The sequence below is a fragment of the Fusarium solani genome, assembly GCF_023522795.1.
Source record: "Fusarium solani strain SB1 chromosome Unknown bctg00000011, whole genome shotgun sequence".
NCBI classification, from domain to species: Eukaryota; Fungi; Ascomycota; class Sordariomycetes; order Hypocreales; family Nectriaceae; genus Fusarium; species Fusarium solani.
In genome coordinates, this window is record NW_027072149.1 from 2,494,238 (window position 1) to 2,521,116 (window position 26,879).

Genomic DNA, 26,879 nt, shown 5'->3' on the forward strand with positions numbered 1-26,879 from the left:
GTTTATCCCTTGCGAATCCCACGATCGTCACAAGGGTGAGCTTAGCTTGCCACGTATTAACATCTCTAAAACAACAACTACAACAAGCAGTAGCGGCAAGGTACTAATATTTTTATCACCCAGGCGTAAGAAAAGTCTCCTATAGGTGTTTTATCATTTTAGTAACTACTGCCTAAACAACGTTCTTCAATACATGTGTCAAAGAGTATCGGTGATCGGGATCAGGTTAGCCAAAGCTTAACCCTCACCTGCGCCGAATAGAAAGATAACCAAACCATCCTCCATCTCCGTCTCAACTCCATCAAGTTGTTTCATTGCTGGTCCACTATAACGGGCCGCCATGATCGATCGACCTTGGCTTCCATTATCAGGAGTTTAGTGGAAGATAACCTTGGCGTCGCCGAAGGCACTGCAAGCTTGGTTGCCAACAGAACCCTACATTAATCAGCTACCGTAGTTTTCTAAGCTGTTGTTTACTTTGACTTACATCTTGGACGTTGTTCTGGCAGCAAACCAGCATCGCATTGCAGCTATTGTCGAAGCCATAGCAGTCATAATAGTTGAGGCCTAGCTTGCTGTCGTACTCAGGAGAGCAGCAGTAACCACCAGCGTTGCCGCCGCAGTTGATGGTTTGTTGGATGATGTTGTTGGGGCGGTCGGGGCGGGTAGGACGGCTCTGGCGACCGGGGATAGCGAGAGCGCCAGTGGCGGCGAGGACAAAAGCAAAGATGGTGGTGACCTGCATTTTGGTGGTTGGAAAAGGGTTGGTGCCTCAAGAGAATTGAAGAGCAGATTGGGGCCTATTGTGCTGAGTTGTGAAGAGTGAGGGAGTGATGAGGATGGATGGAGGGCTGAAGGGGGGAGAAGCCTGCCTTTATATATCTGATTCTTCCCTAGGAGCTCCAATGAGTCTCCGTCGTTTTTCTCCCAGTCAAGACAATCCGAATACGGCTCCTTCATACCCAGTTTAGGTCCCTCAGCCTGAACTTGGATTTGCCCAGGGTTGTCACGATGACGCATAGATGGTTGTTCACTGCATAAGCAGGTGCATTCCTCAGCTCGCCACGTATATTTGAAAGCTAAAACTAACGAGGCGTAATAGACAACAAGGTGAGAGGCTCGATCTAAACACGGTCTAGGACGTTCGAGACCGATAGGACGAGTGGGACCGACAGACCGAGTGAGACCGACAGGCCGAGTGAGACCGACAGGCCGAGTGGCCATAGGTATTACAACCAGGTAATAACACGTACGCGGTGAGCACAGACCAATGCTCGGGGTTGCATCTCACCTCTCGGGTTCCACATAGTTTCGGGTCCCCAAACACGAACTTGAATGCCATGTCGGTATTGGGTTTTAATACTGTCATATATTAATGACTGTGTTTTTTGCTGTTATGGCTGACGGCTTCTTGTAATCATTGCGGACAATAATAATTGAACGCCATGTTGCTGCCCATAATCAGGAAGTTATCTGTCTGCTTCTGGTTGCCGGATCTGGAGAACCCTGGAATTGATTCGACCCCGATGGAGCTTCCCCAAACCAAAAAGGTTGTGAGAACCTGGAGTTACTCTGACCAGTCTCGCTCCACTCCCAGAGAGAAGCCCGGGCGCCTCACCTGAAGTCTGAGACCTTTCCAAATGGCGGCAACAGCGCGCCCAATGCGTTGGGGTCTAGATGAATCTTTCGCAAACTTACCATCATCGGTTGATGTTGATGTCACATTTACACAATGCATCAGCCTCCAGTCACAACCCTCAGGTTATGCAGGATGGCGAGTCCCGTTGGTCGGAGCATTTCACATCGTGGAAGTAGGGTAACATGAGGATATCCCAGAGGGAAACTATTGAGATGACTTGCAGGAACACCGACTCAATCACTGACTGTAACACGAATCGTTCGGAAATAGAGGCTATGATATTGTAACATCGCCCACTAAATTTAGTGTCGGCGTTTCTCAACAAGAAATGTTTGTGAAGGCAGCAGACTAAGCCTAAGTTATACGAAGGTCGTGTTACGATGTCAACTACAGGCTGTGAGGAACAATAAGATTAGGAACCCCAAGGTTTTTCAGAAGTGTAAGGATCTGATAGAAGCCGAGCTATCCCAACCCTATGTCGCTGCGCCATCAACCCGATTGTATATTAGGTACATTGCCCTTTTCGATATCCCACGACGATATGAGCCAGCCATTCATTCCTTCTTCTTCTTCATGTTGATGTTGATGGTGATTGGCATGTTGAAGTTAACATCGCCCATGCAGATTTGGTACTGGCCACCTTGTGAGCCCCCGGTGTAGAATAGAATTGGGAGGCTATGCTACTTACCCCGTTGTTATTGTTGCAGCAAATAACCTTTGAATTACAGGAGTTTGTGCTCTCGCAGAGTTGACCTACAGAACGTCAGACCTTCTGTACGATCAAGTGCAATGAGATCACCTACCACCGTTACCATCAGGACTACAACAGAACGGGGTTCCAGAAGAGCAGACGATGTCCTGCTGGTCCCCACCGCCAGTCGAGCAATCGGAGTCGCCGCCGCTTTTCTCTGCAAGGTAAAATTCATGTCAGCCTGGTATGCTGAAAGTCTCTTCACTATCAACTTACTGGGTTTCTTGGTCGGGAATAGAGGGAACGGGATATCCCCGAGTGCTGGGACCCGGGGTTCAATGGCTCGAGCCTCAAGGGCTTGAGGCTTACCTCCTCGAGGTTCAATGCCTGAACCTGCGGCGCCAACCGGGGTCGCCATGGCGCCCTGCAAGAAGACGAGACCGTAGAGAATGGTGGAAGCGTGCATGATTGCGGCGTTAGCGCGAGTGTATTGAAGTGGATAAACTAGAAGAAAGAATGGAGGGCAGAAGGCAAAGAGTGTAACAACTAGATGTAGAGCGTCTTAGATGGTGGCGAGAGTGAACGGATGGCTGAGATCTAAAGAAGTGGCGGAAGAAGGGACGGCGTCTGGTATTTTAACAGAAAACTTCCACTATCCTCGTATTTGTTGCACAGCAGTAGACGGTGGCGTATGTGTTAAGTGCTACGAAAAGGTAGATTATTCCTCTCAAGGCGTTGAATGCCTCGAACGGTCGAGCGTTGCTCCACATGACACATTTCTGCGTCATTTCTTAGCCCTTTGCTCGCCATGACCCCCAGGGTTGGCTCGAGCGATCCTATGTTAACGGTAGTTGGCGCAGTAACTGAAAGCCTCAGAGGATAAAGACAGAGATCGAAATCGGGCAGGCCAATCGGCTGGGTAGAGGCATTGCAGGGCGCAGCAAGTCTTACGCAGTCTTGACTAGTTGACCGAAAGCCTGCGTCAGCCTACGTATCGCATGGCAAAGTCACCTTTGATGGATGGATAGCACGGCCACCTCCGTTGTTGGGGGCTCTCTTGAAACCTACCTTAACGCCGTGGTTGCATTTATTATCCTAGAACAGACAGTTTTACGCTTAGAATTAGATTAATTACTTGCCAGGGTTACATTTGTCGGAAAGTCACCACTGAGCCAAAAAGCGTAGCGCGCCACTTTAGTTAGTGGTGTAACTCTCATCATACCCTATACCCAATTCAACACGCCCCTTCAGCGTCGGCCATCCAGGGGCTATGCTAGTATTTCTCTTTCCCAACCACATACCCAGGGATCAAACCCTGGGCTTCTTTAGTGTAGCAAGCAAGCCCTTTTCGGCAATTATAGGTATATAACACACCCCTCTAAGACTCTTTATTATTAAAAAGTTACTACTAAGCTAAAAAGCATAGTGCGCTACTTTAGTTAATAATATAGCTTTTATTATAACTTATAATAAATTTAATAATATTTATTAAAAAGTAAAATTAAGCTAAAATTATAATATTTTATTATATTTTTATTTTTAATTATCTTAAGGGCTATATATAAAAGTAATTTATTAAAGAAATATACTAACTATAGCTAGATTAAATACTTTATAACTCTTTTTAAGGATTTTTAAAGAGAGATCTTATATACTTCTTAGTAAGATAAATATAATATAAAATAATAAAGGCAAATAATTAATTAATAATAATAAAAATCTAGCTAAAAAAAGAGCCTAAAAGCTACTTATTTCTTATTAATTATTATAAAGATAATAATTATAATTAGAGGTATCTTAGCCTTTAACCCTTTTTTATATATAGGAAATTACTTAATAACCTAAAACGGCTTAGTACCCTTTTCCCTTAACTTAGTAAATTAAGGCTTAAGGCTTTACTAAGGCTTTAATAACCTTTTACTAGCTCTAATTAATTTTATATAGATAGTTTTATTTAATAAGTTTAAAAATATAAATTAATATATAAGTATAAAAGTCCTATTAAGCCCCTTGTCTTATATATAAAGGTATAGCTTAGTTATAGCAATAAGTTCTATAATTACTTAATCTTTTATAGGTCTATTAGCTTAATTAGTAAGCTACCTAATTGTGTTATAATTATTATAGCACTTGTTAGGTCTTCTAGCAAGGTCGCGCGTTTAATTTCTATCGCGCGCGTATGGGTAGTATTAAACCGGCTGTGGCCTAAATTGCTTAATTCCCTCTATCTATATAACTCTTGCCCCTCTCTTAGGCTAATGCCTTATACTATTCCTATTTAGAGTATACTATATTATATAACCTTGCCTTAACTAATTCTATAGTTTATTTTACTAAGATATATTATAAAACCTTTTATATATACTTATATATATATAATAGCTTTAGTTTAATATACCTCTCTAGAGTAGAAAGCTTTTAATACTTTAAATAATAGTTATAGTCCTTTATATTATATTTAATATTCTTTAAGTAATTTCTTTTATAAATTTCTTTATTTATAAGGCATTTTCACTTAATATATATTATTATATTATTTTAAGTTATAATTAAAAGGGGAAATATTTATTTAGCTAAATAAAGGTTTTTTTTTTTAATTAGTTATAAATAATTTTAAAGATATAAAGTAAAAAAAGAAGTATTTATTTAAATAAATAAAGACTTTTTTCTTTTTTAATTAATTATAAATTATAAATAATAAGTAATTTATTTCTTTATTATTTATAATTTATATTTAAGGCTTATAAATAAAATACTTTTTTACTTTAAGTTTTTTTATTTTTTATTTTTTTTTTTAACTTTATTATATACTTTAATATATAACCTTTTAAATTGCCTTATATTTCTTTTTTATAAGCTTACTTTAGGCCTTTTAAGCTACCTTTTATTAATTATATTATATAAAAGAATATTTCTTATTTTTATTCTTATATTTTTACTTTTATTACTAAGATATTATAAGTTACTTTATATCTTAATATTTAGGCTTAAAGTTTTAAGTTAATTAATATAAGTTATAAGAAAAGTTTCTTTTTTTTATTTTATCTAAGATTAAATTAATTATTTTAAGCTTTAAATTTATAAAATCAAGTATTAATTTATTTATAGCTTTTTTATTATTTCTTTACCCCTTACTTAAGCTATAAAAAGATATATTAATTATATTATATAGGTTATTATTATTATTATTATTATTATTATTATATAAATTATACCTTATTTTTATATTTTAATACTTATTTTAACCTTTTATATAATTAAAATAAAAAATATAATATCTTATACTTAGCTTACCTTAATAATATTTTAGCTAGCTAAAGTATTAATAAGTATTAGGCTAAGCTAAGTATATACTACTATAAGTAATATAATCTTAATAGCTTATACCGCTAGATATAAATATACTTTTTTTCTATTTTTATAATTTATTTTATTAATTTAACTCTTATAATCTTTTTATTACTTTCTTTATAATATTATTTTTCTTAGATTATATCTAATAAGATCCCTCTTAGGTTAATAAGACTATAAGTATAATTTATAATTTATTTTAATTATTTAAGCTTTATTACTAATAATTATTTAATAAAAAAAAAATAAATATTATATTACGGCTAAGGTTATATTAAAGGGTATTATAGCTAGAGAGTTTCCCTTAGCTAATAACCTTTATTTAGCTTAGATAAGGGTTATTTCTCTTATTTAAGTCTTATTTAGGTATTATAATTTATATTAATATAATTACCTTTAGGTAATAAAAAGAATTATATATTATTACTTTTTATTTCTTTACCTTATTATTACTTTATAATCTTTAAGCTTTAATATATTAATATAAGCTTTATTTATTATTATTATAGCTTATTTATAATCTCTTTAATTAATTTCTTCTTAAGTATTTTATTATAATATTTTATAATATATTCTTAGATATTAATTAATTTATATTATTTATAATTCTTCTTTTATTTATTACCTTATAAGGCCTTTATTAGGCTATTTATAATTAACTTTAAGCTTTTTTTATAACTAAGGAAAATTACTTTATTTTTAAGGTATATTTATAATTAATAATTATATATATCTATATATTTTAATTTTATTTTTAATTTTCTTTAAGGATTCTTAAGTAATTAAATTATTTATTTATTATTAAAAAAGAAATATAAATTAATACTTTATAGCTTAAGTCTTAGGCTCTAAAGTAGCCTTTATTAAAATAGTTTTTTTTTTATTACTTAAGATAATCTAAGTAGCTTTACCTTTATTATAAATATTATAATAATATTTATTTATTAACTTATTAGCTAATTAGACCTTTAAAGAGTAATATTATAAAACCTTATAAGCTTTTTTAATTAATTATATTATTTATAAATAAAGTATTATTATAAACTATAAAGCCTTCTCTAAGTCTAAATTATAAAGCATAGAAATATATTATATATAAGTAATATAAAACTTAATTAGTTACTTAGATATATTTTTCCCTAGGATTATTTATAAATTAAGCTAATTAGGAGATAATAAAGGTGATATTTAGTCTTATAATAATACTTATAAAGAGTATTAACTTAATTACTTTTTTATATTAATTAATTATATATCTAGTTATTATTTTTTTATTTAAAGTAAGCTCTTTTTTTATTATTAAAGATTTATTTAAGGTATTTATAATATATAGTTTATATATCTTTTCTAGATATATAATTTATATAACTTAGATATATTTTAAGGTATAATCTTAAATAATCTTTATTTTAAGGAATTATTAAAACTTATAGCCTTTAATTAATTTATATTTTTTTTAAGAACTTAATAATTTAAGATATATTATTTTTATTTCTTTTCTTAAATATAATAATTATATTATTTATATAGAAGAATATAAAGATTTTATCTTTTTAATAATAATATAGCTTATTTAATATTTCTTTATAGCTTAAACTTTAAAATATATTTTTAAGTTTTATTTATTATAAAAGTAATATAATTTATAATTTATATAATACTTTATATAAAAGTAATACTTAATCCTTATTTTATTTTTTCTTAAACCTAAGAGGTAATTTTATAAATATATTACTTTATAATCTTATATTAATAAATATATTTATAGTATTATATTATAATAATTTAAGATTAAATTTTATTATAATTATTAGTATTATATAAAATAACTTTTTAATAAGAATTATAATATAAGTATTTTTAATACTTAACTTTTATTATTAATCTCCTTAAATAATAAGCCTTACTTTATATTTTTATACGTATTTATATTTATTAAACTTATAGGTAAATACCTATATATAGTCTAGTATTTATAAGTTATAGACCTATAGATTATATCTTATAATCTCTATCTAAGATAATATCTAGTAATAGCTCTTTAAGTAATCTCTTTATACTTATTTAAACTCTACCTTAAACTTATATTTAATTAGATTATTATAAGAACTTAGAGCCTAAGGTAAATTCTTTTTATAATATACTTATTTATTAGGTTTAAGGTATATTAGAGCTATTTATATCTTATATTTAGGCTTAAGCTTACTTTTAATATATTTACTTTTTATTATTTTAAAAATTAATATATTTTTCTTTTTTATTATAAGTATTATTATTATTTTTATATAAAATATTTAATTTAAGATAAATAAATTATTTTTTAATTTTTTTATTTTATCTTAATTTTAGCTTATTTATAACCTTATTTATATAAGAAAGCTTAAAAATAGGCTTTTTAATAATATTAAAAAGAGTTTAAATCTTATTTAAATATACTTTAAGTTATTAACTTATATATATTTTATTAACTCTATCTTAGTAATTAATAAGTTTTTAATAAGACTTTTAAAACTTAATTTTAATATTTTTTACTTATTAAGGCTTTATATAAGGTCTATAATTTAATTAACTTATTAGGTACTTAGAAAAGCTTATAGATATTATTAAATCTCTTTTAAAGTTTATTTCTTAATAATTTCTTTTATTTAAATTTTATTAGTATTAAAGAACTTTTATTTATTAAATATTATATCTTAGGTAATATAAATCTTATTAATTATAAGATTTTATACTTAAAAGATATTCTAAGAGTTATATTTAACTAAGAAACTTATTTAAGTCTTTAGATTTATTTTTAATTAAAGCCTCTTATCTTTTTATTATACTAAGTCTATAAAAATAAAGGCTTTAAAGCTAATTATTCTTATATACCTAATATAAGGTTAATTTTACTCTTATATATATAAAATACCTAAAAAGAAGCTCTTATATAATATTTTCTAATATAAACCTTATTTTAGAATTTAATTAAATAAGTATATAATTATTCTTATTATTTCTAGCTAAAGTTCTATAAGTAAGTTATTATTAATAATTAATAATTTTATTTTCTCTTTTATTACTTCTCTAGAATACTCTTTAGAGTTATTTTATTACTAAGTATAAAATATATTCTTATTTATCTTAATTCCTTTTTTTAATAAGTTATTTATAAATTAAATTAGTCTTTTATAACTTATTATTTATTTTAAGGATTTAAAGCTTAATATTATATATTATATTAAGTATTTATATAAAATACTTTAATATTATAAGTAAGCTCTTTTTTTAATAATTAATAAAGTAATAGTCTTAATAGAGACTTAATTCTTAATTTATAAAAATTTTATATAATATATAATTATTTATTCTTTTTAAATAATTATAAAAGTTTAATAAGACTTATTTATTAGGTTTTAAGGCTTATTCCCTAGGTTTATAATACTTTTAATATTTTATCTTTATTAATCTATAAATATTATATTTTATTATAATTAGTCCTTTAATTTTAACTCTAAATATATAATTTATTAAATACTTTAGGCTTCTTAATCTTAGATGCCTTAGGTAATAATATTAGATTATTACTTAAGCTTAGCTAAGCTTTTTTATAGTCTATAAGTTATAGTATAAATATCTTATAAGAAATATAATATATTTTATTATTTTAGAGATATATTTTAATATATATTAATTATATTCTTATTATAGCTTATATAAGACTTAATTATTAAGGTATTTAATAATATCCTTATTATTATATTAATCTTATTAATATCTAAGTTAATATAATGAATATAGGGATATAAAATTTATTTTTATATCTAAATAATATATAATATATTATAAATTAAGGATTTATAGCTTATTTTATAGGTTTTATATTATAATATTTATATTTTTATATTTATAGATTAATAGCTATTTTAAGTTAATAAATATACCTTTTTTATATTAAGTATTTTTTAATAAAATAAATTACTTAGCTTTATTAAATATATAAATAATAGTCTTAGAGTCTAAGATTAATAAGTTATATAATAAGATTTAATATTAAAAAGGTAATTATTTCCTCTAAGATATAATATCCTAAGTTAGATAATTAATTTAATTTCTTTAATAAATTCTTATTTTTATTTTATAATCTCTTATAAAGTTCTTAAACCTTTTTATCTTACTTAAGATATTATTCTTATAGGTCTAGTTATTCCTAAGATAATTAGTATTTCTTTAGGGCTTTTTTTAAGAATACTACTTAATATAAAAAGGAATTTAGGCGCTTATATTATTTTTTATATAATATATATTACTCTAGTATTTCTAGAGATTAATAAAGGTATTTTATAAAGTCTTTTTTTAATTTTTATATAAATAAATAGCTTTACTTTAAGTCTTAAGAAAGTAAAGCTTAAAAAGCTAATTTAAAGCTTTTATTTATTACTTAATTAATTATAGACTTATTATTTTTTCTTTTTTTATCTTAAATCTCTTATTAAAATTATATAAAGAAAATTAATAATAAATAGGTTTTATTTTTAATCTTCTCTTTATTTTAATTTTATTTAATTTAAAAGAAAATCTTAAAATAATATTTTAAAGCTTCTTTTAAGTTATTAAACTAAATATTAAGGTATTATATTTTAGCTACTTATCTAAGCTTTATAATTTATATTAATTTTTTTTAATTAATAATTTATTTCTTTTAATTTATTTTATTATTTAAGGCTATTTTTAATACCTTAAAATACCCTTTTTAAGCTTATTTCTTTTATAAGCTATTATTAATATTATAAGTTATTTTTAAGTTAAGAAAAAAACTTATAATATTATTATACTTAGTTAACTTATTTATAACTAATAAATATATCTTAATATAATATAAATTAAGCTTTTTAATTATTTAATTAAGTATATTATAAATATTATTTACTTATTTATTATATTAATTAAGGTTATTTTAATAAATTATTTGCTTTACCTTATATACTTCTTAGTCCTTTAAAATTAATTTAATAAATAAGATTATAGTATATTTATTTTAAATAAGTCTTATATTATATATCTTAGCCTTAAGGCCTTTTTTTATTAAGTAATTACTTATTTTAAGTCTTTTTAGTTTTTTTTTATAAAAAGTATTAAATTAGCTTAAGTTATTAAGTTAATTAAGCTTATATATTTATTTTATAATTATCTTTATAATATAAGATTATTTAAAGAAATCTTAGTTATTTAGATTATTTAAGAGGTAAGACTTTATATTTGCGATAAAAGATATATTATTATAGTAGGGATATTAATATTAAGGTTAATTTTATAGATTTAATATTTATTTTAATAATTATAGCTACCTTAAAGAAATATAGCTTTAAGACTCTTAATTATTAAACTAGCTATAGCCTAAATTACTTAATTCCCTCTATCTATATAACTCTTGCCTCTCTCTTAGGCTAATGCCTTATATTATTCCTATTTAGAGTATATTATATTACGTGACCTTGCCTTAACTAATTCCGCAGTTTATTTTGCTAAGACGCATTGCGGAACCCTCTGTGCATACTCGTATGTATATGACGGCTTCGGTTTAACAGGTGGCTAGCTATGAAATAGCCCGTGCGGCGGCGAGGGCTTAGCGGCGAGCTGGCTTACGTTAGGCGGCTCATAAGGCGGCTAAAGAAGCTAGCCCTTAGGGGTTAACCTCTATTATGTTGCTCCTGACCCTGTAGCGGGGTCACGTGGTTATATAAGCGTAATGATCCGGGGCTCTGATTGGTCACCAGAGGCAGCTCGGGTCGCGCTGCCATGAGAAGGGGCGTAATTGTAAGTATGTAGGTCGGCGTGCGGGCGCGGAAGTTCCGCCGAGCCTCTTGCCTTATATATAGAGGTGTGGCTCAGTTGCGGCAACAAGTGCCACAACTGCTTGATATTTTGCGGGTCTAATGGCTCAATGGCAAGCCACCCAATTGTGTTACAAATAGCCATTAACTCCATCAAACAAGCCACCCTTCGATGGAAGACACCGCAAACTGCACCATGTGACCGCCTTCACGCACTCGGGACCCGAATATGCGCACCGAATCCGTAAATTACAGCACGCAATACTGCCTATGCTGACCTGTATCGGCACAATATGATGCGAAAGGACCGAAGATGAAGCAGCAGGCGTCATATCCGTAAGCCTGTCTAGAAATAGGTAGGTCTGGGCAGTCAAGACAAGTTGTCACTTCTCTGTGAAAACAAGAACACTTTGTCTGTAATTGTCGAACATGGCTGAAACAACCCACCTGCAAGTATTCCCAGGTTCGTATTACTTGAAACTCCTTAGGCGAGATGATGTGCTGACATCCAAAACTTCTTAGGGGCTACTTGGACTGCCAGCAACGGACGCCACGTCCAGGCCCACGGCGGAGGCTTCCTCAAAGTGGGAGCCACGTGGTACTGGCACGGCGAGGACAAGACTGAGGACACATGCTTCCAGAACATCAACTGCTACAGCAGCACTGATCTTGTTCAGTGGAAGTACGAAGGCCCTGTTTTGAGCCGTCAGGGGTCGGGTGACTTGGGCCCCGGTTGTCTTACCTTATGAGCGAAGATGTCAGTTACTTCGCAGGGACACAGTTGATAGCTGCTAACGTGAGATACCAGCGTCCCATTGGACTTCGTTTTTACGAGTTATCTAACGACTATCTCTCTGTCACCAAGATGCTTCACCTATTCCCAGAACACCTGGAGAGCCCCGCCATGATCAAACGGAACGGCATCTACTGTTTGCTTGCGTCTCAGCTCACTAGTGAGTGTTCATCACCTCGTGCATGAGTCTATTTCTAATTTCCATGGCAGGCCGGGAGCTCAATGATGACATATACATGACCTCGACCTCCTTGACTGGACCTTGGGAGCCTTGGAAGCTCTTTGCTGAGTCTAGAACAGCCACCTACGGGTCACAAGTCACCTTTATTCTGGATTTGGGGTTATCCGTACTGTACATGGGAGACCGCTGGGAGTATCCTCCTCTCCCACGTAGTACATACGTGTGGCTACCTCTCAGCATCAATGATCAGACCGTCACTTTGAAGAATATCGACAGCTTTGTTCTGGATATTGCATCTGGCGAGGCCAGAAGTGCCACCCCATCTACCAAGTATAAACTTGACAATGAGAACGCCACTATCGCTTCCAAGGTTACCTTTGAGACCCGGGTAACGGTTAGTAGATTGAAATTGGCTATTCAGTACACTAGCTCTTTTGAGAAGGAGCAAAACCTCGTTGTAGCCGCTGAAGGTGTCAAATGCGACGTGGCTTTTCTTCCCACCGCGACTCCAGATACCTTGGCGGTAACAACTCTACATATCAGAGGAGAGACTCCGCCTGGTAAACACTCTTTTGAGGCTGTGGAGCAAGGAGTTGGGTATTCAGGCCTTTCAGTTAGGGGACTCGTTGTTCCCAATGTATAGAATGAGGACGCCTGAACATTACATCGGTAGTAATCGCGGACCTGGCTATTTCCCACTTTATCTGAGTGTCTCCCGGCCTGAGGAGCGACACCAAGGTTTCGAGAACAGTTAATGTGATCATAGTCACAACTTTATGCACCGGACCATCGGCTTTGAGCTCTTGGCATAAGACGATAGTTCAACATAGCGTTTCATACTGGCTGGCAAGGCTGCACTGGTTCCAGTCAGTTGCGAGACCAGTGTGAATGCAACGCAATTTATCATTACATTAGGGCGCCGGAGGGCGCGTTTTTTTACGTAGTCTTTTGTCGACAATCGAATAATCCCGTCGTTTGACACCAAAACACGGACTACGGTTCCCCCAATCACGGCCGGTCCTTCATCCCATCTTTTCGCCAATTCCCGATCAAGGGATAAGCTTACCAGGGTCTGAGAACGATGCTTGCAGAAACACGAGTTAAGGCGCCTGATGGAACCTGGTCATGGCTGGGGTCTAGACCGGGGATTATTTTTCCACCCCTTGGCGATCGTCTTCCAACACGACGGTTCGCCCTTAATTTATTCAAGATCCACCATCTCCTGTTCACTTTGAAACATGGTAGCTTTCCGCGCAATCCTCGGATTGCCTCGGATTGCTTGATATATATAACGTGAGTTTATAGGCTTTAAGCTTGTCTTTTGTCTCAGCTCAAGCATCTTCATTCGTTCACTCTGCCAAGGTCGGAGTTTTTTCGTTCTAATTTTGTACATTCATTATACTTCTTATTCACTCTTTCATAACTCATAAACTACTATCCACCTTGTTAACATGCGTGTCTCTACTTTCTCCACTGTCCTCGCCGGCCTTGTCGCCTCGACTGCCGCCCAGTCCGATCTCGACCCCTCGGTCTGGAAGAACCTCGAGAGCCTCCCCCAATCTAAGCGTGTCTTTCCCGACCACCTCAGCAACCGTCCTGTCAAGCGCCAGTCGGGCTGGAACCCGCCTTCGAACCTGAAGTCTCCTCTCGAGGAGGTCTGGAAGCACTATGAGTCTACCTACGGACCTAAGGGCGTTGATGACAACCAGAACTGGGGTTTCCACCAGATCATGGCCAACAAGGGGTATTGTCTAGCGGTTCAGTTGCTTGGGGTATGGTCACTGACATATTCATAGTTTCCTCAACATCTGTGTCAGATGGGACTCCAAGAAGACCGTGACTGCTGCCCAGCGAACCAAGATCGCTAGCAAGTACAACGAGCAGTATCAGAAGTGGTTCAAGTGGCTCTATGGCTATAACGGCTTCCCCTACGAAAACGTCAAGGTCAACATCGTGGGCTGGGCTGTCAAGGACAAGAGCCTGCTCCAGGGCTCGACCGACGGCCTTGATATCTACACTGGCCTCGATGCCGATGGTATTCCCATGTGCGACATTGGATGCGCTCGTGATGCTCACCTCGATGGCGACTACAGCGGCTGCAAGGCTGGCGCTGCGCGTCACTTCGACCACTCTCTCTGGCTGACTGACGGTCTTGAGGGCGGTTACGGATGGTCTTGGGGACAGCAGGTTGGATCTGAGTACATGCTGAACAACCTTGACTCTGATTCTGTGCACATTCTGCTCCACGAGATGGTATGGTCCTCCAAATTGATGCATGACATTGTACTAACGAGTCCTGTAGGGCCACACCTTTGGACTGGATGACTTCTACGACTGGACCCCCACTGGAGTTAGCAACTTTATTATGCTTGCCGGTTCCTCCATGGAGATTACCGATTTTGACGGCTGGATGTACCGCAACTGGTGGTACTACCTGTCTCAGAAGAACGGCTGGGCCACTGGCAGCAGCAGCAGCAGCAGCAGCAGCAACTCTGCTTCTCCCGTCTCCAGCGCCGCCAAGCCCTCCACTACCAAGGCTTCCGCCACCAAGCCTTCTTCCACTAAGCCTACTACCACCAAGCCTGCTGCTGTCAAGACCACCGCCGCCGCCAAGCCTTCTGCCACTTCTGTTCCCGCTAGCTCTTCTGGCGCTGCGGTTTCTGCGTACGGCCAGTGCGGCGGAAACAACTGGACTGGTGCTACCAAGTGCGCTTCTGGCCTCAAATGCCTCAAGCACAACGACTACTACTCCCAGTGTGTCCCCGCTTAAGTTGTGCGGCCAGAAGCTTTGTAAGCTTGCAATATGGGTGTGGTGTCTTTTCATCGTGAACTAGAACTTAGTCAATTAACATTCAACTTCACGAAATGAAAATGCGGTACCGCGCGGGCTGTCCCTATGCCCCAAGTCGTGCCCCTAAGATTAAATACTTGGCTCTCGGCCTGTTAACCACCATAGTAGAACACCACAGATGTCTCTGACACGACGATATGTCAAACAATCAGAGTGAAGCCTGGCACTGACAGATTAATCGGCCTCACGAAGAGGGCTGTATGTATGTAAAAGGGAAAAGGCCATCACCCCACCAGGGCTGAGAACTGCCAATGGGTGCACGTGAGCTGTCACGTGTACCCCAGAGATGCCCTTCAGCACTTACCTATTAAATACCTGCAGTTGGCTTCTCAGGCCGATTTATTGGACTACAGTTGTCCTTTCTGTTTCTAGGCGACTTCTTATTTGACTCTAGATGTTCTAGTCAGTAAGACTTCTTGCATGCTATCATCCAGCTGCGTGATCATGAGTTATCTCTCCGCGCTCATTCTACATTGTCAATGCCCTGCACTGGAAAGGCTCGGCTATATCATTGGTACACAGTAGTCAAAATCAAGACAGCCCTTTCTATTTGGGGTTCGGTCTACGCCAGGAAACGCAGAAAGAACCCAAGATCCACGCTTCAATGGGAACCAGACGCGCAAAGAGTGTGATCGGCACCCGGCATCCTGCCAACCCAACGGTTTCCACATCAAAGATAACGTCATCATAGCTTCCAACTAAACTATCGATTCGCCGTGCAAATATCCAACCCGATCCAGCCTCATTGTTTCACTCTGGCACGTCAGCTCCTGCAAAAAGGCCACTAGCGGCAGCAGATCATATGGAATTCAGAGTGCGGCCCGCCCGGCCCGTCCCTTGCAGGCACTGGACCGGGCCTACTCTTCCTGCGTCAAGCCGTCACTGTTTTTTAGCTCTGAATATCGTGTCCCAATCAAGGCTGCGAATTGGTCGCTTGGGACGCGCGTTGTTTACTCGTCCGGGCAAAGAGTGCAGTACCTAGACCCACTACTACATGGCAGGGGCCTATGTACTCCAATAGTTCAGACAGAAACCTGCATCATCATCACACACTTACTGCCGTCCGAACTACTGCTTACTGTCTCAGTTGAGCAGACGTGGCTTAGTTGTGATTGTACCTGGCTGTTGGCCATCACCGTGGTTACATCGTGGATTGAGCGTCGAGCGCCGAAGCGCCCAGCATAGCCACCAATACCGTAAAGCCTTGGGCGGTACGGAGTAGATGAGTCGATCATTTGATAATACTACAATGCCAGGTAATATCGCGTCAATATGTTTCAGGCTGGCCCTGTCTGTGATGGATCATTCAATACCGAGAATTTGCTGGGAAAGAGGCCAAGCTCCAGGCTACGCTAGCCATGAAGGATCAAACCCCCCAAGCCGAACAAGAAATAAACGAGACACCGGGGCGGCAGAGTGTTGACTAAGTCATCCAAACTCAATAAGTAATTTCCTATAAAATATTATAAAATATCGAGAAGTATATGAAAATATAGTAGTACTTTGGAGACGCTGTGATGAGTAAGGATTGACACACGAGCACATTGTCACTCCATATTAGAAAGGCGCGGCAAACCGTTCATGGTCAGGATCGCCATGAAAAAGATAATTGGGCGCCGTTTAATGCATTTGCAGATTGCTCATGCTCAGTAAATGTCCGTGATGCCGAGATGTGTTCACCGCAGCCAGCTACGGTCTGTCTCCCTTTTTCAGAACAGGTGCAAACTGCTCAACGCAGGATTGCAGATCGGCAGTTGTCCGTTTAGGGCAATCAACCAGGGAAACAGTAGCAATGGCTGGCTGAAGCTGATCTATTCCCTCGACCGGGTTGAAGAAGCATTCAAGTGCATCGCGGTGAGATACTTTGTGATGAGTCTTCAACAGCTACGAACCCTGGTTGGATGGACGTCACAGACGGAAGAGAACAAGGGCTGTCATTTATATGATCAATCATACTCTCTGACGCCCATCAGAAGTATTGACTGGGCGCATGACGTTTAGCATCATGGCGGTCGAAAGTGAATGTCGATCCAGAATGTGATCATGACACTTAGCAAGCATGCCAAGAAGGCGTTTATGCTCAATTCGGCTCAGCGAGCCTGCGAGTTACTCACCGGGGCGAGAGGGGCAAACCGATGAAAGAAGATGAATGAGACATTGCAGTGGGGTAGTGAGGGGAAGGAGCTGTCTACTTCGTGGCCAGTGTGACCAGGTTGGGGATTCATTGGCCGTGGCAATGTATCTCTCCTCAGGAGCACGGAAAGTAGCAGTAGTCTTCTCGGTCTGCTCTGTTATGCGCGGATCCCTTCCGCTAATAAACCACCCAGCCACGCGGGCCGAGAAATGAACAAGATAGCGGAACTTCAAGAGTGCTAGAAAGCTCTTCAAAAGGATAGTAAAGAAGGTATATAAAGTATAATGAAATAATGAAAATGATACTATTATCATTGTAACACTTTGGATCTTTTTTCATTTGTTCTTATTATAACTACTCTATTGACCATCTTTATGGAGAGTTGAGCTCAGTCCTTTGTGCTGGTGTCTCGCTTTTTCCCCGACATGGATGCCAGCACTGACCTCTCAGATAGCAACACTGCATGACTGTCTTGGTGTGGTGCAGGTTTCAATGTCCGCTGAAAATACCGCGTCCTAATCTGCCTTAGCCGCAGCCGGTAGACGACAACGCAAGGCCTTTGTCTCATGTAGGATGAGCATCCGCTGGCTGCAACCGTGTTTCCAGTTTTGTATTGCCAGCAACTCAATTGAGCCGTGTCCCAGGAAGTTCTGTACCAGAGCTACTCCGTATAGACCCGCAGACCATGATACCCGGTGGTTTCAATGCCAAGCGGATTTCAGCTGCCCTGAAGTTAAGCCACTGGACTTTCCTACCTTGAATGGGATGCCAGGAAGATCAAGTCATTCTACTTATTTCAATGACATAGTTGTCAGACACAAGATCAAAAAACACACATAAGATCAAGTCTTTGCGAGTTGTGATGATCCAAGCGAGCGTGACGAGCCAGCCTGGAGACGAATTGCATACGGACGGAGATGGGTGTGAGTTTGGAAGGCTCTTTTGCCAATTGATACGTATGGAAGGTCAAGAGGCAAGAGTATAAAGACCACGCCATTCTCCCCTCTCTCGCTATTCACAGAGCAGCTTCCTACATCAGCAATTCAATTCAGATCCAGAACGCTTCTCACTTCTATTTACACCTCTATCTCTATCCCCAAATCAACCTACGTCTTCTACGCAAACATGTCTTACCAGGACTTTGGCGAGGTTGCCTTCAAGGCCTATGCTAACGCCATCAAGGCCAAGGCAGGCAATATCGACCGCGATCCTACCATGGACCAGGATTACTGGTACACTGCTGGGGATACCAATCGCAGCATCCCCGCCTCGCGGTATATCCCAATGGCGACCACCAATGAGTTCCTGTTCCAAGAGGCGAACATTCTCATGAAGCCGACCCAGCCTGTCTACATCCCTGGGTCTGGTACCACGGGCTACGTCGAAGCTCTACTTCAGTTCGTCAACCCATGAACCCCTGTATTCGGTCATGTGTGCTGATAGTTTCCGTTCTTCAGATACTTGCTGTCGGTCAAGCCGGTAAGAGAAACCCCGACCATCGTAATCCAACATCTGACGAGTTTTAGGCCAAGGGAGAAGAAACCCCGGAGCAAAAGTTGAAGCGCAAGGAGTTGGAAAAGGAGCTCGACGAGGCCGACGACAACTATCAGACACGAAGACGCAAGGCCCTCAAGGATTGGCGTGAAGAAAAGAAGGATGATCCTGACACCCCTGACTTTCGCACCTGGTGCCGTTCCAACGCCAAAGTCTTTCTCTCGGCCGAGGACGTGTACTCCGTCGCCAATGGAAGACTCGGCGCTTTTCTTCTGGAGCTGTACGATGGTGACTACGCGGACTGGGATAATGAGCGGATCAGGCTTCAGGATGCCAAACTTGCAAAGGACTATTCCGCTGGGTGAGTCAGAGGACCAGAAGCAGATATACACACTTTTCTGGTGAATATCACGCTGACTCCTCCTGTCTACAGCATCACGATGCCTTGTAAGGCAGAGCAAGTACTCGGCTTGGCTGAGGCCATCAAAAAGGCCAAGAAGGACGGCCACGGTGCTCCTGTTCCTGAGCCTCAGAAATCGGACCTCTACTACCGCGCTGCCTACAACATTGATCCGACCTACAGGGACTCCATGGACAGGTGGGCGCTCGAATTCGACGCCGAGGGCATGTCTGGTTCCATCAAACTCGACTTTGAGACAGCCAAGAAGACCAAGTGGAGCGAGTTTGGGTTCAAGAATGTGGAAGGTGGCGGCGGCGTCAGCTTCTTTGGTCTCTTCCGCATCGGTGCCCACGGTAGCAAGCGTCATGAGTACAAGGAGGTCAAAGTCAACGAGAGCAAGAGCAGTGTCGCGATCGAGCTGAGTTGGAAGCAGCTCCAGTTCTTCAACGTCAGCCCTGGAATCTGGTAAGGCCCATCTCACTCCTGAGTGCATCGTGTCCAGAAAGCTGACCATTTGCAGGAACATCCCTCAGATCAGAAAGAAGTACAAGAACATTACCGATAGAACTCCTGAGCTGGAGACCCTCATCCGCCCTGTACAGTTCTTGTGTGCTTCCAAGCTTACCCTCACCTGCACCGTGAGCGGGGAAGTCAAGGAACAGCTTGACAAGGCCATCAAGGACCAAACATCTGCCAGTGGTGAAGGCAATGTCATCTTCAACCTCTTTGGCTTCTACGCGAGTGGCGGAACGGCCAAGGAAGACAACATGGAGACTTCGACATTCACTTGGAACAAGTCCACTGGCGAACTGAAGGTCATTCCCGCACCCACCTTTGGCAACTCGGTTCTTCTCGGCGTTCGAGGACAGCAAGTGAGCGTCTAAGACGAAACGGCAGGGCCTCTCGGCAGGGTTCACGGCAAGCAAAGTAGTCTAGATTCACCGGGTAGGCTAGCTGAGATGGACTGTTACGGGATGGGTCTCACTTTGTCGGCAAATCTTTTCCATAGTTGCCGCAGGCTAAAAGCAAAGTATTGACCTTGGCCTGCATCTGCGTGTGCATGCTCCATCCGCCTTTTGGAATTGATCGCCAACAACTACCAGCTGAGGCATGAAAGTGACTAGAACAAAAGCGTCAAGTGAGTGCCCAGGTCAATGACACATAAGACGGTAGAACTCTCCCATCCCCGATCTTCCATCATCCGCCCATCTTTGTTTTTCAAGTACCCCAAAACCATACAAACAGCCATGGGCTCCACTTTGAGAGATCAACTGATTGCTGCTGGCATCATTCACATAAGCAGCGCAGAGGCTCAGCCGGTCCTTCATTCATCTCGGCTACATCAGCCTCACCAAAATGATGTTGAATTAGAGCATCATCGCGCTTCTTTCCAACGTAGAACCAACTCTGTTGCTTTGGAATCCAAAAGCGAGATATCTTTACCCCCTCCGGCAAACCACAGCCACATGCCAGTCGACCGAGCGGCCACTCCTGACTCGACGACGCCGGCATCCCATTCCATTTCAACTGCTGCCAATGTTTCTTTACCGGGCATAACTGGCGATATCCACTTGCCACCTCCAGCTCATTATGCTCCCTTGCCAATCGACAGTAGACCATGGAAGGGTCCTCCCGCTCCCGCCCCCGTTCCTCCCACTCCTCCACCTACAGGACCGAGTCCCGGGCGATACAGCCCGACGCTCAAAGCATTTGCGTTTGCGCTGCGGCCATTTCTCACGCTTGATGAGGACCTCCATGCAACGAAACAAGTTATGCTTGTGGGGAGTCCTCTGCAGTACGGCAATCCAACGTCGCTCGATGACGCTGAGTATCTGAACGAAGCGCTGTTTAGCGTTGCTGACCCTATCCAACCCGGGGGCACCCCCGTCTTCAGCACTCGAGGTGTGAGCTACTTTGAGTGGCTTAGAGCGTGAGAATGCCATAACGGCGTCATTCTACCCTTTTGAAGGTGATGCTAACTGCTTGCTTGCTTAGATATGTTCGCAATGTTGAGGATGTACTTCATCTTTTCCCTTCCCCCTAATAGAGTAAACATTAAGAGAAGTGGCTGACCATGAATCAGACCTCCCAAGCAAATCCTGCAGAGGTTCAGAAGGCCTCCAAGGAGTATCAGGCCGCCGTGCACGTAGCCGATTTGCGATTCAACAAGATGCTTAAACAATTCACAGCTGTCGCCAAAGCAGACCCAAAGGTCAATTTTCTCGAATGGACGAATAGTGCTTTCGGGGATGAGTACCGTGCTGCCTGCGACACGCGCGACGCCGAGGCGGCTAGGCTCAAGGAGGTCCAAGGACGGGAGTTGTCTGACGTGAATCGCGTGCGTGCCATGCTGGATTCGGCAAGGGATCATCTGGAGTTGAAGAAAGGGTAAGATCAACTGAGCTCATGGAAATGAATGTGCTTTGTTCAACTTTTGGGGAATATGATAGGAACAACATGCCCTACGCACTGCGAGACAGACCGACGCACCCAACAGAGGTCGATAAGACCTACTTGCCCCTCCACTACTTGTCTGGTTATGAATCAGCTTCAAATGACTGGATCATGGGTACTTCACCGAGCAAGACTAGGAGCTTCAGCTTCTCGCCCCTCTTCTCCAGCTCATCCGCAGACGGGCATGAGCAACACAAGACGTGGTCACAGTTGGGGCTCAATCATGTTGAAGATGAAAAGATGGACGACGTGCCGGCCTGGATGAAAGACGTTGTCATTGAGATCAAGTATCGAGGCATGCAGGCCTTTGATATACGCCGAGAGTTTTGGTAAGTTAACACTTGATGAACAGCAAGGCAGTTCTGATATGCTGGGCGATCAGGGACGTCAGTGGTCTCAAGACAGTCCTGCCTCCAACCTCGGAGGATTCCGTCTTGCCCCTGCGCAGGCCAACACTCAAGACGAAGAAACTGCTTGTTGCTTACGGCGTCGAGCTTGTTGTCCGGCTGCCACCCGAGGTTGCCAAGGCATTGCGATCCGAGTCAACCGAGGGAGAGGCAAACATTTCCATCTTGCCCGAGGTTCTAGGCGGTTTGAGTGTGACCTGGGGGAAAGACGGAGTCTTGGAGGCAACAGTTGCTAAGCAGAATGGCTATCCTGTTTTACTTGGTGTGCTCGCTGAGTGGGTTAATGTCGATGAATAACGGGCGTGGCCGTGTATGGCTCGAGGTAGCTTTCCCTATCCAGCACTGTAGCGATTGCAAACAAGATGATTAACACGGCTTGGCCATAAATAGGATTGACAGCGTTGTCTAAGATGGACAATTCTTGCCACTGGCGCCTCCTAGTTGTGTCTACCAACATTGCTATTAGCCCAGACGTACTCAGGGACTTGGTGATGACGATCAACTTATCACTCCTGCCCTCCCATCGCTAAGGTTATAGAGCCTAGATGGGCTAGTCCGATGGGTATTTTCCCTCAACTTGCAAAGGCGGTCCCCAGTGACGACATGGACTCTTCAAGCACGACCCCACCCAGAATCAACAGGGAAGAAATTCCCAAGGCGAGAAAAGTCTTTGTCATGCCATACCCGTAGTAGCAACAGTACTGTGTCAATGAATTGTATCAACAGGATGTGATGGCCAGGCGGACTAGTAACTAGGCAATCGATGTGGCTAAGATTGCTAGAAGCCTTCAGTTAGCTCTTATCTCGAGGTTGGCTTAAGCACAGCTTGCTATTCGTGGTTGAACGCCACATGGCAAGCCATCCATCCACGGCCGATTAGACCAGTAAGTATACAAGTATAAGGGTATTCTTACTCTCTGCTGGCTAATTGCAAACCGTATTAATTACATTGAGGTTTTAGAAATCTCATCCAGAGTGGAGGTGGTCGTTGTGGCCCAGGAAGGACACCAGTCTATCATAGATATTACAAGCTAGCAGAGACTTGAGCAAAGAACCAAGGTCAAATATACTGGGCAATAAGTCATCCAGGGAGACAGAAGTATGAACAGAGGTTTCGAATGATTATTATGGACAATACAGTCAATGTCGATCACGTGACAGAGCACGTGTCTCCCAAATGATGCTCTTGGAGCTGAATATAGGTATCCAGGGTAGGAGTTGCGCAGCATCAATGGAGATTATAGCATCTAATTCGAGAACAATAAATTGTTTAGTGTATTTGGGTCACTCTCGTGAATCTTCTAGTAACCTTCTATGTTGCTTAAACTTGATCATCCTCCCTCGCCGTCTTCAGTTACCTTGCCCTACGAATTTCACAGCCCTTTTTCTCCTGTTATTTCGTCACACACTTCAAAATTTTCACCACATGTGACATCCACGTTTCTTTCATGGTGATGGGGTATTGGGCACAGCCGTAAAGACACCATCATAAGCACGACATTAAACGCCACGCCATATAGCCACAGGTACAATTACTCCACTCTTTGCAACTGAATTCTGTTATTGACCTGAAAATGGGATCATCTATTGTCCCTGCCCAGCACCACGGGCTTCACCCTTCTTTCTCGACTTGTGGATCGAGGCGGAAGTACCTGGCGGAGCAGGTCACAGTGCGAGGGCTTATAGCCCGCAACACTGTAATCTTGGTCTTGGGAGAGGCAATGCCCAGGCGGACCGAGACTGCGGACGGAGAAACTTCTTCTACTAGAGGATGAAGCTGAGGTCAGCGGACCGAATACGGAGCACTCAAGTCTCGGATGCAACGGTCTTGCCCAGCTCGGATCGGTAAATTCCAACTGTGACGATCCTCAGCCATTTTGGGACACCTCAGCTTTCTCCGAATCCGAGTGAAGTCATGATCTACATGCTGACGGGAAAGAGAAGACATACCAAGCTTTCTTGCGGAACTGAGGCTGCCAATGGTCTGCAGCGTGATGAGCCTTCAACGTCCAGCACTCGACCCATTCTACCTCCCGCTATCCCGTTTTCGACTCAACGGGTGACGCCATTGCAGACCGTATCACAGGCCAATGCCACTTTATTGACCAGGAGTGAGAATTTTCTACAACCCGTGTGAGCCTCGTTTCCCCCTTCTGGAACGTCAGCTCCTGCAGGGACGCCACTAGTGGCAGCAGTTCTTACGGGATGCAGGGCGCGGCCCGCCCGGCCCGTTCCACGCAGGCATTAGACTGGCTGAGCTGGACTCTTCCTCGTGGCCAGGTGCCCAGCAGTCACCGTTTTTCAGCCCTAGACATATCAGCCATAAAGAGACCTGTCGCCCGCTGACGAAATTTTCGCTCGGACCTGCGTTTGCCGACATAAAGGGGGCTGGGGACAAGAAATGTACTCAGTAGCTTCACATCTTATGCCTCAAGGCAGGCGTTCAGCTCGCCACGAGGATGCATGACTCTACTCCGGGCTCCGGTTACAGAATTCAAGTGAGTATTCCAAGGCTGTGAGCAATGAGCCATCAGGCGATCACGGACACATGAAGGGATCAGGAATTTGTTGCTTTGAAGACGTGACCAACTTCACCCAAAAAGCATCTTTTGTCAACTAGGGCCGAGGTTGCACACCTCGTCCATCACCAGGTTCAGCAAAGACAGGCTCCAGTGCCACCTCCAATGCCTTTGTTTAGGCTTATTCTCCGCCCTCCAGGTGTCAATAAGGCCACAAACTCTGTCACCCAGTCGGACCACCCGGACAGAGCTCTCAACGCTTTCCAGATCCACTACTGCCAAGTTCAGAGCCGTTGCAGAGCGCAAACGGACCTATTGAACCATTCGGGTTGGACCTTCCGTCATCACCACGCGCCCACGTACGAACTTCCAGTGTCTCAGTTAAGCAGACGTGGTGGAGAAGGTGACTGGGCTATGTACCCGGTTGGCAGTTACAATCTCGTACCATCGGGGTTACATCGTGGGGTTAGGCGCCCAGCATAGCCACGACGGCCAAACCGTACACACCAGATGAATCAATAGCCTGTCAATACTTACAAGGGCCAAGTGATGAAGTTTCAACATGGTTTAGCTTGATCCAAGTGTCTGTGCTTTCCTTCAATACCGAGACTTTGCGGGGAAAGAAGATCCAAACTGGATTGACAGTTAAGGCGCACGCCACAATGCGGAAGCTTCTCCTGTCAAGGAACGGTGGAGTTTGCGAACTCACCTAACTGGTTTCCTTTCTAGCTAAGCGAGGTGCCTTTAGTTCACTGCATGTCTCTTAATCCTTCAATCCTGAGCTGTCGTCAGAAGTTGCCCATGCTATGAGTGTTCCGGAGGCTGAGCCAAGTTTCTCTGCAGGGTCTCATAGATTGGCCACATGGTCAGCCCATATGTATCCAAGAATGAACGACCCGATGAGGACCCGGGGGGTAAGGGGCAAGGCGTTTGCCCCATCCATTAGGAGAACGTTCCCAGATGGGTAGTGATGAACGCCTCAAACGTCAGAAAGATCTCCGCAGCAGACTAGCAGACTCCATCTCACTCCATACAGGACGCGAATTAATCACTATTGGCCCTGGGCACGCCCTGAGGTACATGATCAGTGCGTATATGCGCCCAATAGCTCGTCCACCCCAACCAAGCTCTCACCGAGTGGCGTCCAACGGTGACCAGGCTTACTGTTGATTCAGCCTCAGCTCGTACCAGATTCGAGACAAAGGTATTTGACTTTAAAGACTTATAGCAGCATTGAGACGGGCAGTTCTGCTTTGGGCAGAGCCCTTCAAGTTTATCGGTGAAAAGTCTGCTGAACCTTCATGTTTACCTCCACTAACCAACCTCACCCTTAAACTTGCTCAATATCAGGCGATAGGAGGCTCCCCAAGGCGTGGAAGGCCAATATGCATGCTAAGTCAAGACATTTGTGTCTGTGGCGGCCTGAGAACGTCGGTGTTCTTCCATATATGGACCATGGTGGTCGAGGCCGGGCATGTTTTCAGCCATCCATGTTCTGGATAATCACGAGCGAGATGCTTAAGCGCTATTCAAAGCTGTCGCAGATTCCTCATAATCAATAAAATTTCGTGATTTAAGAATGTGTGTTCATTGTAGCCAGCCACGATTTGTATCTCCTTTCCAGAATAGATGTCTACTCCCTACAATGTGACTTGTGATCAACTGGTTGACTTGTACCTCGGCAGTTTTCCATTTACGTAAATCATGTAGACGATAGCAATGGCTGGCTGAAGTTGGCCTGTTTCCTCGGCCCTCATCGAAGGTCTATTCGATACGAGTTACAGACCCCGGCGGCTAGCTACTATGTGATGAGTCCCCAGCATCTACAGATCCTGGTTGGACGAACATGGCGGATGGCAGGGAATTGTGGCTACCTGCAAGTGATGATCATACCTCATCAGTGACATCCGTGGATGTATCAACTTGGCGCATGGCATGGCATAGTATCGTGGCGAGCTGAATTCCGTGCCAGTCTGGAACGTGACCGTGGAGAGCTGAAGTTCAGAACCTGCGAGGTCTCGATGAAGACACCAGACGCAGTCTGCATCACTCGATAACAACAGGTCCACTCCGGTGTTTGACCAATGCAAACAACTCTGCAAGGCAACACTGAGCTACTCTCTCCACGAATCATCCCCAACCAGACTTCTCA

The 26,879-nt window shown here is 40.7% G+C and overlaps 6 protein-coding genes across 6 annotated transcripts; 4 read left to right on the forward strand and 2 right to left on the reverse strand.

Annotated features, from left to right (window-relative positions):
- Window positions 1–375: 375 nt before the first annotated feature.
- Window positions 376–745, reverse strand: MRS44_015941 (uncharacterized protein; the record flags this gene model as incomplete). The annotated part of the gene is made up of 2 exons (XM_046270249.2): window positions 376–435; window positions 488–745. The coding sequence occupies 2 exons, from the start codon at window positions 743–745 to the stop codon at window positions 376–378; spliced, it is 318 nt and encodes a 105-aa protein (XP_046129897.1).
- Window positions 746–2,193: 1,448 nt separating this feature from the next.
- MRS44_015942 (uncharacterized protein) lies at window positions 2,194–2,796 on the reverse strand (the record flags this gene model as incomplete). Its single annotated transcript, XM_046284173.2, has 4 exons — window positions 2,194–2,271; window positions 2,328–2,392; window positions 2,443–2,547; window positions 2,607–2,796. The coding sequence occupies 4 exons, from the start codon at window positions 2,794–2,796 to the stop codon at window positions 2,194–2,196; spliced, it is 438 nt and encodes a 145-aa protein (XP_046129896.1).
- A 9,127-nt stretch (window positions 2,797–11,923) lies between these two features.
- Window positions 11,924–13,111, forward strand: MRS44_015943 (uncharacterized protein; the record flags this gene model as incomplete). Its single annotated transcript, XM_046271182.2, has 4 exons — window positions 11,924–11,957; window positions 12,017–12,211; window positions 12,268–12,447; window positions 12,498–13,111. The coding sequence occupies 4 exons, from the start codon at window positions 11,924–11,926 to the stop codon at window positions 13,109–13,111; spliced, it is 1,023 nt and encodes a 340-aa protein (XP_046129895.2).
- Window positions 13,112–13,919: 808 nt separating this feature from the next.
- MRS44_015944 (uncharacterized protein) lies at window positions 13,920–15,238 on the forward strand (the record flags this gene model as incomplete). Its single annotated transcript, XM_046272849.2, has 3 exons — window positions 13,920–14,212; window positions 14,265–14,721; window positions 14,771–15,238. The coding sequence occupies 3 exons, from the start codon at window positions 13,920–13,922 to the stop codon at window positions 15,236–15,238; spliced, it is 1,218 nt and encodes a 405-aa protein (XP_046129894.1).
- Window positions 15,239–18,578: 3,340 nt separating this feature from the next.
- On the forward strand, window positions 18,579–20,231 carry MRS44_015945 (uncharacterized protein; the record flags this gene model as incomplete). Its single annotated transcript, XM_046281371.1, has 5 exons — window positions 18,579–18,850; window positions 18,911–18,932; window positions 18,980–19,308; window positions 19,381–19,812; window positions 19,868–20,231. The coding sequence occupies 5 exons, from the start codon at window positions 18,579–18,581 to the stop codon at window positions 20,229–20,231; spliced, it is 1,419 nt and encodes a 472-aa protein (XP_046129893.1).
- Window positions 20,232–20,594: 363 nt separating this feature from the next.
- MRS44_015946 (uncharacterized protein) lies at window positions 20,595–22,505 on the forward strand (the record flags this gene model as incomplete). The annotated part of the gene is made up of 5 exons (XM_065619416.1): window positions 20,595–21,277; window positions 21,343–21,364; window positions 21,431–21,735; window positions 21,828–22,130; window positions 22,184–22,505. The coding sequence occupies 5 exons, from the start codon at window positions 20,595–20,597 to the stop codon at window positions 22,503–22,505; spliced, it is 1,635 nt and encodes a 544-aa protein (XP_065475488.1).
- Window positions 22,506–26,879: the final 4,374 nt, after the last annotated feature.